This window comes from Megalobrama amblycephala, linkage group LG7 (genome assembly GCF_018812025.1).
Source record: "Megalobrama amblycephala isolate DHTTF-2021 linkage group LG7, ASM1881202v1, whole genome shotgun sequence".
Taxonomy (NCBI): Eukaryota; Metazoa; Chordata; class Actinopteri; order Cypriniformes; family Xenocyprididae; genus Megalobrama; species Megalobrama amblycephala.
In genome coordinates this window covers 44,163,025-44,183,374 of record NC_063050.1, presented here as the reverse complement: position 1 = coordinate 44,183,374, position 20,350 = coordinate 44,163,025, and the positions used below count along the sequence as shown (strand labels likewise).

The 20,350-nt window shown below is 35.2% G+C and overlaps 2 protein-coding genes across 2 annotated transcripts; one reads left to right on the top strand and one right to left on the bottom strand.

The window, feature by feature from the left end:
• Positions 1-568: 568 nt before the first annotated feature.
• gtf2e2 (general transcription factor IIE, polypeptide 2, beta) lies at positions 569-20,293 on the bottom strand. Its single transcript, XM_048197660.1, has 8 exons — positions 20,107-20,293; positions 19,120-19,283; positions 7,842-7,933; positions 7,050-7,157; positions 2,543-2,725; positions 2,028-2,121; positions 1,174-1,289; positions 569-1,032 (listed from the first exon to the last, which is right to left on the bottom strand). Exons 2-8 carry the CDS (start codon positions 19,280-19,282, stop codon positions 913-915), a joined length of 876 nt encoding a protein of 291 aa, XP_048053617.1. The 5' UTR covers position 19,283; positions 20,107-20,293; the 3' UTR covers positions 569-912.
• Positions 15,143-16,322, top strand: smim18 (small integral membrane protein 18). The gene has a single exon (XM_048197662.1). The coding sequence runs from the start codon at positions 15,143-15,145 to the stop codon at positions 15,353-15,355; it is 213 nt and encodes a 70-aa protein (XP_048053619.1). The 3' UTR covers positions 15,356-16,322.
• Positions 20,294-20,350: the final 57 nt, after the last annotated feature.

Genomic DNA, 20,350 nt, shown 5'->3' with positions numbered 1-20,350 from the left:
TTGTGAATGAAGGCCAGTATGACTGATACTAATACTGGTACTGATGTCTCTATTTTTTTTAAACTAATTATAGACATTCAACATTGCTGTATAACTGAAAGCTATCAATTTCAACATTTATTAGGCTTTAAATGTAGACTTTTTATTGTGCTAGAATACACTACCATTCAAATGTTTGGAGTTGGTAAGATTTTTTGATGTTTTTGAAAAGTCTCTTATGCTCACCAAGACTGCAGAACTAATACTGTGGAATATTATTCGGTGCTCAAGAAATACTGTTATTGCACAGTTGTGCTGCTTAATATTTTTGTGGAAACCACTATATATGTTTTTCAGGATTCTTTGAGGAATAGAAAACTCAAAATAAAAGCATTTGAAATTGAAATCTTTTGATACATTAAAAATGTCTTTTTTACTATCAATTTCATGCAATCTGCTGAATAAAATGACTGATTCCATTTAAAAAAAAAAAAATCTTACTGAACCCCAACCTTTTGAATGGTAGAATAAACACACTACATTTCAAGACACTTTAATATGATGAATAACTTTGAAAGAAAACAACAGATTTGGTTTGATTGCTCTTGTTTAATCTTTAAATTTAAAAAAAGAAGAGCTTAATTGTCATTGTTTAAAGCACTAGCAAAAAGTAAAACAAACGGTGGAAAGAAAATATTTACAGTCCGTTCACATTTGTGTCACTCAGTACAGTTCTAAGGTGTGTGTGTCTGCATGTCTTTATGGTTTTGGCAATAAGACGTTAGATCAGATATACAAACATCACACAGATAGCAGTCTTGTCTTTATAGCCTTGTGTGTGTGTGTGTGTGTGTGTGTGTGTGTGTGTGTGTGTGTGTGTGTGTGTGTGTGTGTGTGTGTGTGTTTGTGTGTGTTTGTGTGTGTTTGTGTGTGTCACTTCTTGGAGGGAACTCCCTCAGAGTAGTCCTCCAGTACTCCATTCAGATGATCATTATGAGTCTTAAACCGTCTCTTTCTCTGTGTTCCAGGTTTCTTCCTCTTCTGAATGGGCGCCTGTAACAGCCAATCACAAATCACGTCAACCTCACAGCAACCGATCACTCCCGTACAAATATGCATGAACAAGCCAATCTGGAGAGTGCGTCTCTCTGTGTGTAAACATTTATCTGTATGTGTGTGAGAAATAGAACGCACTATTTTCTTTGGTCCCGTCTCCTGCATGGATGATATGCCCTGTTTCTTCAGATACTCTTCGATCTTTTCCTCATCTATGGAATCAACAGGAACGCTGCGCCACAGCTTTTGGAACTCTGGAGAATGAATGATACTGACATTATGATAGAGAAGCTCCACCCACATCACCAGAACCCTTCTAACAGACAATACTGGATCAGGTTAATATTAATCACTCTTTAAAGGTGCTAAAGAGGATCTTTTCATCGACTGAGAAACCAAAGACTGTTACTGAGTTTTTTAAATGAGCGCATGCGTAAGAACAACCCCCCTCCTTTCGAGGGAACGCCTCCAAAAACTTGTTTATATTGGAATATATTCGAGTATTGGAACACGAGTGTTTACCACCGGCATTCGCTGTATCGTGTTAGTTGATTCATTATGTCGGACTCACCGCAGGTAACTCATAATCTGCAGTTGTTACTCCTGTCTCCGGACAAAAACATTGCATGCGGCGCCTGTGGAGTGTGGAAAGTTACTGGAGCGCGCAGCCGCGCTCGTCTCTCACAAGGAACATCACAGCAGTGATTGACAAGCCAGAGGGCCAATCAGCGCACATCTCTCACAAGGAACGTCACGGCAGTGATTGACAAGCCAGAGGGCCAATCGTTTACGCGATGATCGCGTAAACGATTGGCTGATGTTTTTAAGGCCCTACCTCGTGCACAGATGATGTATATTAATATTATTCCTTTCAGTGCACCTAATAAATAGTCTTTTATCAGTTAGTAAAGACAGTTTCAAGTAATATTGCAAAAATGTATAAAACAAAACATCCTCTTTAGCACCTTTAATTATGATGATCATTCACATACCTTCATCAACAGTAAACTGACAGTGTTTGTCATTGTAGAATAGAATCTTCTTCTTATCTGGCCTGGTCACAAATATAATCTGATCCCCAAGTGCCTGAACAAAAGAACAAAAAACTATTTCAAAATATATATATATATATATATATATATATATATATATATATATATATATATATATATATATATATATATATATATATATATATATATATATATATATATATATATATATATATATATATAAAAAAAAGCTAATCTGCTTCTTTCTAAATGAGAACTACACATTAAATACACAATGCTGGCTAGCAGATTAATTATTTCCAAATAAATATTATATCTAAATTTAGTGCTAAAACAAAAGGAGAATTTGAAAATCTTAAAAAAAAATATATCACAACGTGTCTGTTCAATGATGTCCTGAGACATTTTGAAGTTTCTGTGCTTCTGATGATTTAAATGTACTGTCTAGAAAAATATCCACCAATTTTCTCTAACGAGTGACATTAGTGCTTTACTTTAATAGCCTTGGCTGAGTTGGGTAGACCCTCTTCAACATCATCCAGTAACACTCCTCCTAGTCCCAGCTGATCGTGTTTGTCCAGTAGTCTTAGCAAAGCTTTCTTATCCTTCAGATGATACTTGGGTTTAAAAGCATATTTCCCTTCCCGCACATCAATCTTAGGATTACTTGATAATGCCTGGAGGGAGAGAGAGGTTAGATTTTTTATTTTGGTTTGAGCGTGTCTCTTGGCCTTGAAAAGGAATATTCTGTTTTATTACATGGCTCTGTGGAACATATGATTTTGACTGGTCAATCATGGCATTCTGTGGTAAATATTTTTTGTAATGCATTAATTTGGGTGGGGGGGGGGGGTGATTTGGGGAATTATATAAGAAATTTTCCTACCACCTAAGCAATTAAAATGCTACCAAAATACAAAGCATATTTTCACAAATTCTGCAATCAGTGCAGGTCCAGCTGCTACTTCAGGCTACTTCAATATATTATTATAATTATATTATATTATATTATATTATATTATATTATATTATATTATATTATATTATATTATATTATATTATATTATATTATATTATATTATATTATATTATATTATATTATATTATATTATATTATATTAGAATGACAATGATGGAAACCAACTTAGGGGGCATTCACAAAAGATGTTCTCTAGTTTTCTGTCTGTATATTTTTATACACCAGACAGACTGACAGCGTGCTTGTATAACAGACTTCTCTGGACTACAGTACAGTGAAGTGTTATGCTTTAAAGCCTTTGTGTCTATTCTATGAATCATTCATCTGCCACAGCGATATCATTGAACTATCTTTCTCTACTGGCTTTTCTCGGCAAATGTGATTGTGATTAATTGTGATAAGCATATCATGTAATCATTTTAATCATTACAATTGATTACAATCCCTAAATTTGCATAAAGACAGCTAAACTGTATAATTGACTGTCGTCCCATGCAACTGATTTCCTACAAAAATTGTTGTTAGTTCAATCTTCACAGACTATTTCTTCTCACATCATGAAATACAAATTTGGCAGGGTGTTTTGTTTTGAGTTGAAATTTAATGATAGGTTAACTGTACATTATCTCTTATTTTTAAGCTAATATCTATGTAGACCTCCACACAGTCAGTAGTCATTAGCAGTATGCCATACAAGCTGTTCATATACATGAAGCATAAAATAACCTCCAATGTTCCTTTAACAAGGGAACATTGGGTGCCATTGTGTGTGTGATATCTGTGTGTGAACATTTTCATGAACAATCGATTTCGATTCATAAGCTCAAGATTCGATTCAATTCCAATTTCAATTAGATTTGATATTGATTAATTGGTGTATGTATCAGGTACAGTATATCACAAATTTTCTCAAGGAAATGGAGAAAAAAGAATTCTAACTATACAGGGAACTCAAGTTGGTACATTACCATAATAATGAAGGTTAAAATGAACTACTTACATTTAAATTGCATAAGGAAGTTTTTATAATAATAACGTTATAATAATAATTTTTTAATGACATAATTATGTTTCTATTCATTTTTTGAAATAACATTTAAATGGTGGCTGTCATAAAAACCTGATGGATTAATACTAAATAGCAGGTTAAAGGTTATAGTTCACCCAAAAATGAAATTTCTGTCATTAATTACTCACCCTCATGTCATTCCAAACCTGTAAGACCTTTGTTCATCTTCGAAAAACAAATTAAGATATTTTTGATTAAATCCATGAGGTTTTTTTTATCCCCCATAGAAAGCAACATAGTTACCACATTCAAGGACCAGAAAAGTAGTAAAGACATTGTTAAAATTGTCAACGCGATTACAGTGATTCAACCTTAATGTTATGAAGCGACAAGAATACTTTTGTGCACAAAAACAAAACAAAAATAACTTTATTCAACAATTTATTTTCTACCCTGTCATTCTCCTATGTGGTTTCCATTGTACAGTGGGTACGGAAAGTATTCAGAACCCCTTAAATTTTTCACTCTTTGTTATATTGCAACCATTTGCTAAAATCATTTAAGTTCATTTTTTTCCTCATTAATATACACAAAGCACCCCATATTGACAGAAAAAAACAGAATTGTTGACATTTTGGCAGATTTATTAAAAAAGAAAAACTGAAATATCAGTATTTAGTAGAAGCACCCTTTTGATCTAATACAGCCATGAGTCTTTTTGGGAAAGATGCAACAAGTTTTTCACACCTGGATTTGGGGATCCTCTGCCATTCCTCCTTGCAGATCCTCTCCAGTTCTGTCAGGTTGGATGGTAAACATTGGTGGACAGCCATTTTTAGGTCTCTCCAAAGATGCTCAATTGGGTTTAAGTCAGGGCTCTGGCTGGGCCATTCAAGAACAGTCACGGAGTTGTTGTGAAGCCACTCCTTCGTTATTTTAGCTGTGTGCTTAGGGTCATTGTCTTGTTGGATTTGAAGGTTTTCGTCCAGGATATCCCTGTACTTGGCCGCATTCATCTTTCCCTCGATTGCAACCAGTCGTCCTGTCCCTGCAGCTGAAAAACACCCCCACAGCATGATGCTGCCACCACCATGCTTCACTGTTGGGACTGTATTGGACAGGTGATGAGCAGTGCCTGGTTTTCTCCACACATACTGCTTAGAATTAAGGCCAAAAAGTTCTATCTTGGTCTCATCAGACCAGAGAATCTTATTTCTCACCATCTTGGCAAACTCCATGCGGGCTTTCATATGTCTTGCACTGAGGAGAGGCTTCCGTCGGGCCACTCTGCCATAAAGCCCCGACTGGTGGAGGGCTGCAGTGATGGTTGACTATCTACAACTTTCTCCTATCTCCTGACTGCATCTCTGGAGCTCAGCCACAGTGATCTTTGGGTTCTTCTTTACCTCTCTCACCAAGGCTCTTCTCCCCCAATAGCTCAGTTTGGCCGGACGGCCAGCTCTAGGAAGGGTTCTAGTCGTCCCAAACGTCTTCCATTTAAGGATTATGGAGGCCACTGTGCTCTTAGGAACCTTAAATGCAGCAGAAATTTTTTTGTAACCTTGGCCAGATCTGTGTCTTGCCACAATTCTGTCTCTGAGCTCTTCAGGCAGTTCCTTTGACCTCATGATTCTCATTTGCTCTGACATGCACTGTGAGCTGTAAGGTCTTATATAGAGAGGTGTGTGGCTTTCCTAATCAAGTCCAATCAGTAAAATCAAACACAGCTGGACTCAAATGAAGGTGTAGAACCATCTCAAGGATGATCAGAAGAAATGGACAGCACCCGAGTTAAATATATGAGTGTCACAGCAAAGGGTCTGAATACTTAAGACCATGAGATATTTCAATTTTTCTTTTTTAATAAATCTGCAAAAATGTCAATTCTGTGTTTTTCTGTCAATATGAGGTGCTGTGTGTACATCTGGGGAAAAAAATGAACTTAAATGATTTTAGCAAATGGCTGCAATATAACAAAGAGTGAAAAATTTAAGGGGGTCTGAATACTTTCCGTACCCACTGTATATACAGTGCAGCGCTTCCGGGTCCTAGGTCAGAACGCCGGCTCCTGCGTCAGCATCACACGCATGAGTCGTGCTGCTCACGTGAACAGCGTCCGACAATAATGTGCCGTTGCTTCATAACATTAAGGTTAAACCACAGTAGTCATGTTATTTATTTTAACAATGTTTTTTAATACCTTCCTAGACCTTGAATGTAGTAATTATGTTGCTTTCTATGGGGGATAAAAAAACCACATGGATTATTGACGTCTTTCTGTGGTTGAAACATTGATTCAGCGATTACGTGAGACATGATAAATTTCAGTTAGTTGTTCTATATCTTTCTACATATCTTCTGATGTTCATTCATGTTTATTTAATGATGTAACTAGTAATAAAAAGAAAGATAATCAGTTCAAGTGTGCCACGCTGCTGCTTCGCTTGAACAACAGCGATCTGTCACACCACGTAGAAGAGTGCCAAAACAACATTTATTGATTGAATTTCAGAAATCAAATTGACAGAATTCGAAAGCTTAGAATTTGTTTCATATCAAAAGTAACAAAGCTTATTACGATATATACTGAATAGGAGGTGCACTACAGTTTTGTTCATCAATTGAAAACAACACAGCCCAAAAGATTGATTCTTGAAATTTAAGAATTGACATACGTTCAAAATGAGAATAGATTTTAACCCAGCCCTACTAAAATTTATGGATAAGTCACAGGCAAGAGTGCATATTTATAGTGTTTTATATTTGCTGAAAGTGATGAAAGACAAAAGCAAAAGCTCCTTATATTTGGATGTATTTTATGCAAATTACTATCCTTGGGCATGTGGTCACTCATTTACAATACTCCAAAATTCAAAGATAAGAACAACTTTGTGTGCGTACACACGTGTTGTGAAATTTTTTGTGAGAAGTTCTCCTGTGCGTATAGATACTGATAATCCACGCGATTATTAGTGAATGAGACCCTATGTCTCTCTCTTATGCACACACAAACCTCGCTCATAAGCCACTGTTTCTGCTTCATGCCAATGTCCAGCAGCTTGGTCTCATCCAGAATTTCATCTAGAGTCAGATGATGAGTATCACCTCTCTGGTGTCTCGTCTGAGAAAGAAAGAGAAAGACAAAGATGTAAAAAGAGTTTAAATGTGTCACAGCTACATCTACATCTGTGGATTACAGCCTGACAGCCTTTAATTACTGTCATGTTAGAGAGTACATCATTTCACTGTGGGGACTGCCAAGCCTGACACACACACAAAAAAAGACTGCTTACGATAATATGAAACAACTATAAAATTACTCTGACAATGTGTATTAGTCATATTAGTGTGAAATTTCACACAATGTTTATTCACATCAGCTGAAGAAACTGTTGTTAGGAGAGCAAGGGAAAACTATGTTTCAGGCCCCTTTTCCATTTATTTCAAAGCAAACATGAAAACCTTCACATGATCAAAAAAATCTTCATTTTAGATCACAATATTGGTAAGAATACAAGACTGGCAGTAGATGCGCTGAGTTTGGAAGACATTTCTCATGGCATTTGATGGAGGGAGCATGTGTTTAATGACAGTGTGGATTGCTCAGCTCAGGATAATTTTATTCCCCATGTGACATTCTCTAGGTATTCTAAATTGCAGTTTTTCACTCAAATAAAGATCAATCTGTGATATGCACTAATATCATAAAGCAAGAGAACTGACATGACAGATACTGCAGCAAATGTTTGTTGAGTGGACCATTGGACTGTGGAAATGTTAGAAAATGTGCTTATTTTTGTATTACCTTCATGTAGTTGACAATTCGGGCCAAAACTCCAAATCTGTATCCTGAACTCCCAGAAAGAGCTTTGAGATTGAAGGAGCCATTGCTGGGATCTGAAAGATGAAAAGAGGACAAGGAGGATAAGAAGGGAATATAGCTGCAAGCAGCGATGATGGGCCCAAGCCCAGTGGCACCACCAACCTAAAGGCATTTAAAACAGGTAAACAAAAAAGGACTGTCAAAGTCATTTGAATACACCACATTTACTGCAGCAGTTGGTGCCCACATGATCACAAACCACAATAGCCACATCCATGAGATAATTTAAATTTAGATGAATTTCATAGTCAATGTCACAGGTCAATTTCAAATGAGTGCAGATTATCATCCTAATCTGCCATGTCTGTGTTTTTCTCAGACAACCTCTATAAAAAATTCCAGAGCAAATTACATACTGAGTTTTTTTACCTCCATTAACTATCGTTTGTGCACCCATCTTATGCAGCAAAAGCATGCTTTCATTTAATTTCAATATGTGTGGTATACGATGAAAAAATAAAATTATAAACATAATAAATAGATATAATTTTTTATGAGTAAAATATCTCTGAAGTATATTCCCATTCATATTTACATTTTTTTTTGCACACCAGGGTGATCACGAACCTGAAATTGTCCAGCCATAACTTCCTGTTCCACAGGAGTATAAACATGAGGAAAAACAAAGGACAAATTCCTGTGATCATTCATCACAATGAGAAAAACCAAATAATATAGTTCTGATGTGCAGCAAAAGATTGTTGAGCTTCACAAAATAGAACGTGGCTGTAAGAAAATAGCTAAAGCATTGAAAATCCCCATTTCCACTATCAGGGCAATAATTAAGAAGTTCCAATCAACTAAAGATGTTACAAATCTGCCTGGAAGATGATGTGTGTCTAAATAGTCCTAATGTGCAGTGAGGAGGAAAGTTTGAGTGGCCAAAGACTCTCCAAGGATCACAGCTGGAGAATTGCAGAGATTGAGTCTTGAGTCTCAGAAAGCCTAAAAAAAATGATCAAACAACACCTACATCCCCACAAGTTGTTCAGGAGGGTTTCAAGAAAAATCCTCTGCTCTCATCCAGAAACAATCTCCAGCATATTCAGTTGTCAGACATGACTGGAACTTCAAACGGAACCGGCTTCTATGGTCAGATGAAACTAAAAAAAATAAAGAGCTTTTTGGCAGCAAACCCACCAGATGGGTTTGGTGTACACATGCATAAAAAGTACCCCATGTCCACGGTTAAATATACTGCTGGATCTTTAATGCTGTGGGCCTATTTTTCTGCTGGAGGTCCTGGACATCTTGTTCAGATACATGGTATCATGGATTCTATCAAATACCAACAGAAAACAAACAAACATACCAATAAAAAAAAATCAAAACCTGCTTCTGCTAGAAATCCAATCATGGGCCATGGTTGGATCATCCATCAGGACAATGATCCAAATCAAATCAAAACCAACACAAAAATATGTCACTGAGCACAAAATGAAGCATCTGCCACGGCCATCCCAGTCCCCTGACCTGAACCCTAAAGAAAATGAGTAGAGTGAACTAAAGAGAAGAAGCACCAGCATGGAACTCAGAGCTGTTATCTTGGGAAAAGGAGGTTGCAAAAAGTATTAAATAAAGGGGTGCCAATAATTGTGGCCAATGTGTTTTGGAGAAAAATATTTATTTCATAATATGATTTTCCCCCCACTTTCAATTCTTTTCCTTCAATGAAAGGTTAGATTTTTGCTAATTTTATGATTTAAAGATAAAAAAGGATAAACAATGCAGATTTATTTTTACAGTCATCATATTTACCAAGGGTGGCAATAATTCTAACCACAACTGTGTGTGTGTGTGTGTGTGTGTGTGTGTGTGTGTGTGTGTGTGTGTGTGTGTGTGTGTGTGTGTGTGTGTGTGTGTGTGTGTGACACATATATATATACATACACACAGTACAGTCCAGACCAAAAGTTTGGAACCACTAAGATTTTTAATGTTTTTAAAAGAAGTTTTAAAAGTCTGCTCACCAAGGCTACATTTATTTAATTAAAAATACAGTAAAAACAGTAATATTGTGAAATATTATTACAATTTAAAATAACTGTTTTCTATTTGAATATATTTCACAAAGTAATTTATTCCTGTGATGGCAAAGCTGAATTTTCAGCATCATTACTCCAGTCTTCAGTGTCACATGATCCTTCAGAAATCATTCTAATATGCTGATCTGCTGCTCAAGAAACATTTAATGTGTACAATTGTACAAAATATTTGTGTACAATATTTTTTTTCAGGATTATTTGATGAATAGAAAGTTCAAAAGAACAGTGTTTATTTGAAATCTAATCTTTTGTAACATTATAAATGTCTTTACTGCCACTTTTGATTGATTTAATGCATCCTTGCTGAATAAAAGTATTAATTTCTTTAATTTCTTTTCAAAAAAATAAAAATAATAATTCTTACTGACCCCAAACTTTTGAACGGTAGTGTATAATGCTACAGAAGCTTTGTATTTCAGATAAATGCTGTTCTTTTGAACTTTCTATTCATCAAGGAATGCTGAAAAAAAAAGTACACAACTGTTTTCAACATTGAAAATAATCATAAATGTTTATTGAGCAGCAAATCAGCATATTAGAATGATTTCTGAAGGATCATGTGACACTGAAGACTGAATTCAGCTTTGCATCACAGGAATAAATTACTTTGTCAAATATATTTAAATAGTACACAGTTATTTAAAATTGTAATATTTCACAATATTACTGTTTTTTACTGTATTTTTAATTAAATAAATGTAGCCTTGGTGAGCAGACGAAACTTCTTTTAAAAACATTAAAAATCTTAGTGGTTCCAAACTTTTGGACTGTACTGTATGTATATATTTATTATATTATATTATATTTATTATTATATATAATATATACATACAGTACAGTCCAAAAGTTATTACACACACACACATATGCACAACATAACTTGCATGACATTAATTTGATGCTTATATGGTTATATTTACTAAAGGTTTACCTTACCTTATTAAACAATAGTTTATATGTTAAAATAGATATACTGTATTTCATCCCTAGTGTAAATAGGCCATTGAAATTAGACAAAAAGTCAAGCATCACTCAGATGTGTCACAATAGAAAAGACTACTGCAACTTCTGTTTCATGCCGACTTGTTTATTCGGATGGGAAAACTTTTGGTATATTTAAATGAACAGAAAGGGAAGAGGCTGAGAAAATAAATACTGAGAATATGAAAAAATATCAGCTAGATCCAAAAATTGTATTGTTTTGTTCTAATCCATCATTAGTATGTACAGGAATATGGTTTAAAAAAAACAAACAAAAAAAACACTTTACTCTGAATCTAATGCATAACTGGACAAAAACGGAACAATGACGTCATATTTCTCAGATTTTCTTTTTGATTGTCAGTGCTCATTCTGTTTCCAAACTAGCTTTCACCATCTCAAGCTCCTTGTAACTGGTGAAAAGAATAATTTCCTCAGTAGCGTTTAGCTCTAGCATCACATCCTTTTCCTCCTCCACACCCTGCTCTCAACCCCTGGCAACGGGAGCACAGCCAGTCTCAGCCGCATCTTGGCATTGACTCATGAATGATTCATCGTGTGGGCGGGACCTAACACTGACAGCAGATGCATTACATTAGGTTGGATGGCTGATGCTTTGAAAGACAGGACAACCAGCCAATGGTGTCAAAGCAGAGACTCAGACCGGCCAGTGCAATACACGGTTACAGATTAAGGTGGGGCAGGGAGAAAGAGAGAGAGCGTGAGCGGCAAGAAAGACAACACAGAGAGAAGCAAGAGGCTGCTCCATCACCCTGCATCCCAGACACTTACACCCAGGTACGTCCTGCTTTTATATCACACAACACAAATGCAACTAATAATGAAATACTCACACAAGCTAAAACATCTCAGTTTTCTACAAATTTCAAATGATTCCTTTAGTAATTGTCTCTTCATACTGAGAATATGCATCACCAAGGCATGCAGCCATACTAACTAAAATGCAAATAAAAAATAAAGGCACATATTGTGTCACAAACACATAAATTGAAATTCAAACATTGGATCTTGGTCATAAGTGTGCCTGTACACATACTTACATTGCAAGATCCAGACAGTTGAAGCTGACTGTGCAATTCTAGATCTTTACACTAGTCAGCATCAAACTGATTGTGTAATGAATATGTTATAAGAAAATCTCATCCATTATCACCTACAATTCTAAGAGGACAAACACAGGAAATAAGCTTAAAAGAGATGTAGCACAGTACTAAGGGATGCTTGGGGTGGGGGTCTCTGGAGACCAGGACAAGCAGAAGCCATCGGTCTGTTTCAGATAAGACTTGGTGTGTGTGTGTTTGGGGGTGTGGGGGGGTGGGGGGGTGAGTCTACAAGAGTTAAAATAAAGTCACAGGACCAGGTCTCCGAAATGAAGCTTTATAAGAATAAAATAAATCCTGTGAAATATTAGTAACAAATGAATGTGAAAAGAAGTTTAAATCTCTTGTGGAGATGCAGGACTCTCTTCTGTGAGTCCTAGGTGGATTGAAAGTGAAGCTGTATTCCTGCAGCGTTTTGTATGTGCTCAACCATATACGCGTAGGAAATGCTTTCACATGGCTCACGTTACAGTTAACCCAATTACATCTACAATTGCATTCCTGACAAGATCCTGCTTTTGGTGAAATATGCAATACAGAAAACCTTTGAAAAATCATCAGATTGAATTTTAAACTCCATATACATATATCAAATTATCTGAGAAATGTTGTAATTAAAAGCCTAAATCTAAATAATGGAATATGTAGTTTTTCAGCTTCCGCTCTGCTCTAAACCTACACAACACACACAATGACCACTTAACCAAACTAGGTCAGCTGATTCATCTCAATTCATGTCTCTAGTATGGCTCCATCCCATTTTGCATGCTATTTGCCCTACATTATATGCAAGATTAGGATTAGCCCGTCCCAAACCAAAGTACATTGAAAATAGTATGCTTAGGCTGCCTGGATGGTATACTATACTTGTACTATACTAAGCGGATTTTCAAAGCATGTATCTGTACATGCTTTTTGGGCTGATAATATCTTTAAAGGGGGGTATCGCACACAGTTTCTGCCAAACTCATGTTAATCTTAAGTACCTATAGAGTAGAACAGCATCCTTCATATCGCCGAAAAGTCTTTAGTTTTATCATATTTATAAAAGATACATGCGCTGTACCGAGTCTTTCCGAAAACAGCCGAGTGCCTGGAGGTGTGTTGTTGTGAACTATCAGTTTCTATGGTTATTTTAATGACAATTATCGAGAGTACATCAATGTAATGCGTGAGAACGAAACTCTCAGCTCCACTTAACGCTGAGTTCTTTGGGAAGCAAGGTTATCTTTCCCTCACAACCAAAAACACACTTCTTTGTGCAGCCCTGCCGATGACTTCCGTAAAGCCAAACGCCCATCCGGGAGGAGTGCCCATACAAGGAAACCCACCCCCCTTTACGTCACTCAGGCCCATACTCGAAAACCCCCCCCCGAAGTTCGTGAGGATTTGGAAGAGTATTTTTGGGCACAGAAATACTCCGTCATATGTCCAACTCGTGTTTCAAAACTTTGGCCATGTTTAGCATGATAATCCAACTCTTTAACAGTGTAAATAAGTCAGAATGCATGAAATAGCATTATATCCCCCCTTTAAGTGTTTGGCAAAGAATATAGGTGCGTCCCAATTCGCGTACTTATGCACTATTCTATGATGTTTTTAAGGATAAATAGTGCAAGTAGTGTTTTCACACTGAAAATTCCAAAAAGAAAAAGTACACTTTAAATACCCAGATGATGCACTAAATGAATGGAAAAATGGAATGTTGAACACTTCATGCACTCAACTGTAGCAGCGTTAATTACGTAGCAGAGGGTGAGAGGGTATCAGACTCTGATGTTAAATGACAAAATAACCTTATACAATTCATGCACTACATGGATGAGTACATAGTACATAAGTACATAGTGTATAAGTGCATAGTGTATAGTGAGTCATTTGGGACGCAACTTATGAGTTTAAGCTACCAAAGTACATTACCGTACCCGGTAATACTTTAATAGTTTTTAAATAATTTTACTTAATACTTTTATTCAGCAAGAGTGCATTAAATTATTTAAAATTGACAGGAAAGACTTTTACATTGTTACAAAAATATTTATTGCAAATAAATGCTGCTCTTTTGAACTTTCTATTTATAAAAGAATACTGAAAAAAATGCCCATAATTCCACATAAATATTAAGCAGCACAACTGCGTTGAACAGTGATAATAATAATTATAATAATAATATTTCTTGAGCAACAAATCAGCATATTAAAATGGTTTCTGAAGGATGATGTGACACTGAAGACTTGAGTAATCATGCTGAAAATTTAGTTTTGCCATCACAGAAATATATATATTTTTTAAATATATGTTAAAAAAAATACAGCTATTATGAATAATATTTCATATTACAGTTTTTACTGTATTGTTTAACAAATAAATGCAGCCTTGGTGAGCTTAAGAGACTTCTTCAGAGACTGCCAACTTGTGAATGGCAGTGTAGTTTTAAAAAATGTATAAGCCTAATACTTACTAATACTGAACTAAAATAATAATAATTAATAATAATTAATTATTATTAATTATTTTAGCATTAACACAAACAGTAGAAGCAATTTTATGATACAGTAGTACATCCCAATACTTAATGTCTTTCTACTGTATAGATTTACAGTGCAAATCTATACGTTTTTCTAAGGAGACTAATTGATAAACAACTAAAATAGTCGACTAATCATTCTGAAGTAATTCCTGAATAATAATTATGACTTTGGGTAAACTTGTTCCGAATAAGATGCGTTTCTTAGGAGTAGTAAGCTAAAACTCACATGGTGTACTGAAAACCTACACTTATTCTGCAAGATACTCAAAAACAATGAGTTGCAATTGCAATTCAACGACTAAAGATGTCTGACTGACAGCTAAAGTACAGTATGAAAAAAAATACTGTGCCTTTGAGGATGCTCTAAAGTATGTCCTTTTCTCATCAACACCAAAAAATACAAATTTGCATGTAGAAACCACCATTCAATCTGTCAATCACTCTGCCTCTAGCTCTCTTTTCATCTCTATTCGTACCCACACATTATTCAACCCTTCCTCATCTTCCTCTTTAACAACTGACTATATTTATCGGTCTCTCTGCAGTATGAACATGTCCAGCAGTTCTGCTCTGATCCAGCAGATCTATCCCTTCCATGATGGCTGGAATGTTGCCTGCTTCATCATTCTCCTTCTCTTCATCCTCACCATCCTCTCCCTCGCCACACTGGCATTCCTCTACGAGCTGCTGGACTGCGGATGCTTCACCAAAACCAAAACTGTTCGTGATCTGCGCCGCCAGCACGAAGAGGTGGTTTAGTTGTAACCATGGTGACAGCGGACACGGTCTCCAAAGAAACCGCAACAGTAGATTGGTGGAAAAGGCTGTAAATTTGGACAGAGCTCTTCGCCAGAATGGAGTCCTTTAAAAACAGGCCAGATATGTACAGAGACAGAAGCACTCTACTCCCATTTGCTCCAACAGCAATAGCACAGGTGTCTTGATGGCTTAAAATATTAAATGAGATTTACATCAGAAAGAAAGGAAATATTTGCTTTTGTGTGCACGTCATGGTTTCCTTTGCATATAGTCAGTATTCCAGTACTATTGTGTAATGAGTCGACTATATAAAACTGTTGAATATTTTGAGATGTGTTTACATGAATATTTCCCTTTGTGTGGGATGACAAACAGATTACATGTCAGCATTGTGGAATTCATAAACTACATACAGTATGAATTGACTACTTAAAGCAAATATTCACACACTACAGTTGGAGTAAAGGGAACGTTTATATGTGTATATTTACATTCACTGTTAGATGAGATTTAATATGTGAATAATTGTTATGTATAATAATAGTTCTATATTCAAAATCAAACTAAAGGCCAATTATTGCATCTTTGCAAATGCCTTAAAATTGTGTAATTAAAATTCTGTAATAAAAATCATAAGCACAAAAAATGTGTGGTTTGCATTAGGTTTACAGAAGATATCATGAGCTGATAAAAGTAAATATAAAAATTAAAATCAGGCCTGTCCTTGAGCACCCTGATCACATACAGGACCTAGACTACACAGCTAATCAGTGGTGCAGCTGCTGAATATAACAGAAGAAAAAGCAAGACAATTCTACTGGCCTAAAATTCACAAGTCATCATGAGAGCTAGATATAATTTGTTTGTTATTTTTAGTGACATTCACAATTTTCAATGTAGCTGGTTTTTGGTTCTTTAATATCAGGTGTACCAATAAATGGCACTTTTTGACATCCAACAACACTAAATATATTGTTTGGAAAGTTACTCAACTTATGTAACTCTAAATGTAAAGCCCAAAACAAACAAAAAACATCTTTGCACATATGTATATATGTGTATATAAGGCCAACAACAGCAGTAAACAGAAATTATTAGAGTTGTTATTATTGTAATTTTTATTATATTTAATAATTAAATCTGTTCTGCATATTACTTATCAGACACTGTCTTAAACATAAAAAAATTAACAATGCCAGTCCACGCTCCACTATGGATCTTTATATTTTGTTGTAGGACTATTTATGAGTTTTCATAACTATCTCTGCTTGGGTAACTCTACAAACAAAGGTTGACCAGACACCAGCCGGGATGCCCATGATGAAGGTTTTATAACTCGAGAACTGCTTTTAGATGTTAGGCTCACTGACAGAAAATTAAGTATCCTCACTTAGTGCTATTCTAACTATTGTCACTGGTATTACTCTAAACAGCAAGAGAAGGTTGCGGTTTCTTTGTCACTGCAAGCTGAAATGCAGATATTTTTATTTCATATTTGAGAAAAGAAGATTGCCATGTATCAGGCTAATGTTGGTTTTGAGCATTTCCCAAAAAAAAAAAAAAAAAAAAAAAAAAAAGTAAAATGATTTAGAATTAGATATACCAAGGCCATTTAAATACTGATAAAATACTGATACAGTTAATATCTTCATATTAGGGATGCACTGATTTGATTTTTTGGGGCCGATGCAGATTTTAACAAACATTTATTGGCCGATACTGATACACTTCCTCTCTTATTTGAGATTTTGTCATCAAAATAGATAGTAAAGTTCAAAAACATTAAAATATTAAAATATACTAGCAGGTTTATTGCTGCATCATCAAATAATTTTTAATGAACATGGATTGGATCCATTTAACTTTTAGCAGGCCTACATAAAGACAACAGAACAAAGATACATATGAAATAAAGGTAGGTTTTTAGGTAGGTTTAATAGTTTTCAGGTACAGAAATAAAGTAAACAAATGTAAAATAGCACTGCATATATTGTGATTTATTGACTTTACACAGATTTTATTGTGATTAATCTTCTAATTTGTTTTTGTATACATTTTAATATTTTTTGTAAGTTTAAATATGTATGAGATCTCCTTTACTAAGGTGGGACTCTTATTTTGATGGGTGTTCTAGTCTATGGCCTGACAAGGAGAGCACGCAGTTCTTGAGTTATTTTGCAGATTTAAAGTTTGTCCGTTTATTAAGCATCCCCCGAAAAGGCATAAGATCTGTATGTATTTGTTAACTGTTAGTTGTAATAAGTGTTTTATGTAATTTGCTGTATGTTGATGAAAATGCAATGGAGAGAGAGAGTTTAATGCGCACTTCTTGTGCTCTGTAATGTTTAGCTTTTGTGGGGATTTGTTTGGAGTGAAAACGGACGCAATAAACTTAAAGTTGTCCTAGAATCAAAAATTGAATTTACCTTGGCATAGTTGAACAACAAGAGTTCAGTACATGGAAAAGACATTGAGTTTCAAACTCCATTGTTTCCTCCTTCTTATGTAAATCTCATTTGTTTAAAAGACCTCCAAAAAACAGGCGAATCTCAAAATAACACTGACTGTTACATAACAGTTGGGATCATTAATATGTATGACCCCAATATTTGCATATGCCAGCTCATGTTCAAGGCATTACACAAGGGCAGCCAGTATTAACGTCTGGATCTGTGCAGGTAGGTAGCGTGAGATTTAAAGGGGCCGCAGCCTGAATCGGTGCATAGTTAATGATGCCCCAAAATAGGCAGTTAAAAAAAATTAATAAAAAAAAATCTATAGGGTATTTTGAGCTGAAACTTCACAGACACATTCAGGGGACACCTTAGACTTATATTACATCTTGTAAAAACTGGTTCTAGGGCACCTTTAATAAAACATCAGTAAAGTTTTGGTCATCATTTGGATGAGGTCCACCACACTTATGAAAGTTACATTAGGTTATTTAGTCAAGAATAGTGTGTGATCTTTTGTTATTTGATTAACATTAAAGCGCAGACAGCAGCGCTAGGATTACGCAACAGACATTATACAGCCCAGTGCCTTCACGCAGTTAATTTATAAACCATCGGTTTGTTATATCGGCCTTTTTCCTGCTAGAGCCGATATGCCGATGGTTGTAAATTGAGCAAAAATCGGCCGATACATCGGTACATCACTACTTCATATGATATAAAAAAAGATATACATACACTACAGTTCAAACATTTGGGGATGGTAAAATTTTTTTTAATGTTTTCGAAAGTCTCTTATGCTCACCAAGGCTGCATGTATTTGATAAAAAATAAAATAAAAAGAGTAATATTGTGAAATATTATCACAAATCAAAACAACAATTTTCTATGCAAATACATTTTAAAATGTTACAATTTATTCCTGTGATGTCAAAGCTGCATTTTTAGCAGCCATTCCAGTCACATGAGCCGTCAGAAAACATCTCTTATTATAAAAGTTGAAAAGAGTTGTGATGCTTTTTGCTTTTATTTTATTTTTGTGGAAACCATATTAAATTGTTTTTCATAATTCTTTGATCAATACAAAGTTAGAAAGAACAATTTTTATTTTGAACAAAGAAACTTTTTATAACATTATAAATGTCTTTGTCACTTTTAATTGCTGAATAAAAGAAGAAAAAAAAAAACATTACTGACTTCAAACACTTCAACGCTAGCGTATTTTGATGACGTACAGCCAGAGAGTTATTGAGACTTGGTGAGGAGTGAGTCAATTCCAAAGATTACAAACACACACATGTACTTTCTGACCTGTGTTGTTTTTGGAGGATGATGACGACTCTTTGTCTGGTCTGCTCTTTTTCTTCTTGGAGGATCCAGAGGCCTCAGATGTTGCTGATCTCTTCTCTACTGCAGGATTAGATAGGGCTCTCTTTTTAAAGAGCTCTCGCTCTTTCAGCAGAGCTGGATCCATCCTACACAAATCACAACACAAAGTTAATTATTCGACTGATGTCAATGTTTATAAATGTATATAAATTATTCATTTTCACCAATGACATTATAAATGTTGCTGGCAATTTAATAAAAAAATAACAATAATCAAGGACCTACATAACTAAACAAATGCTATAGCAGGTTTGGCTTCTTTGACTAGTATGGTGCAATAAGAGAAAACTATAAATCTGTGCATTATTAAACTACAAACTATTAACCGAATGTTTACATCTGGTTATCTGCTACCAATCAAAGGTTTGGATGCTCTTACTCATTATTATTATTTAGACTTAAGAATAAGAAAGCAATAATAATTATAATCAGCCAGTTCGCATGTAAACTGTAAATACATTGGCTGATTTTCATGTAGTAACGTTATCTGGTCCAATTAATTCGTTTAATAAACACTTTTTTGGTTTGTACAGATTTGTGTGTGTGTGTGTGTGTACAAGTTCTCTACACATAGTGGTGGATGTCTTCGGACTGTGCAAACATTAATTTCATCTCTCATCTAGAGATTAGACACAATCTAATGCACATTCATCAAACCTAGCAGAAATATTTGAGGTCAGATGGAAGTTTAGCCATATCTAACATACTGAGATAAATTACTCAATTACAGCCAACAGGACAGTAAATATCTAACACGTTTCAAATTTTATATTTCATAAGATATTTAATATAACAAAAAAACAACAACATAATAACCACAACTAATAAATGAGCCAGAAACACCTTACATCACATACAACATGCAGCAAAACATTCAAAACATAATGAAGAAGTAACTATGAGCATTACCTGAATATTTCACTGCCTTCTCTCTCAGAGAGAAACAGTTTAGGTAAAGAATAAATATTATTTTAAGCGACCATATGCTGTCAGCTTAGTGATAAAGCTAAATGAGAAGCTTGTCAAAGAATGCTATCGACGCTGGCTACACAGCTACATGAATTTCCTGCGGAAAAGCGACCTTCTTCTTCTTTGTTTTTAATTGTGGTTCGCAAAGACGTCCTGTGCCACCTGCTGGTCAAACAGAGTATCA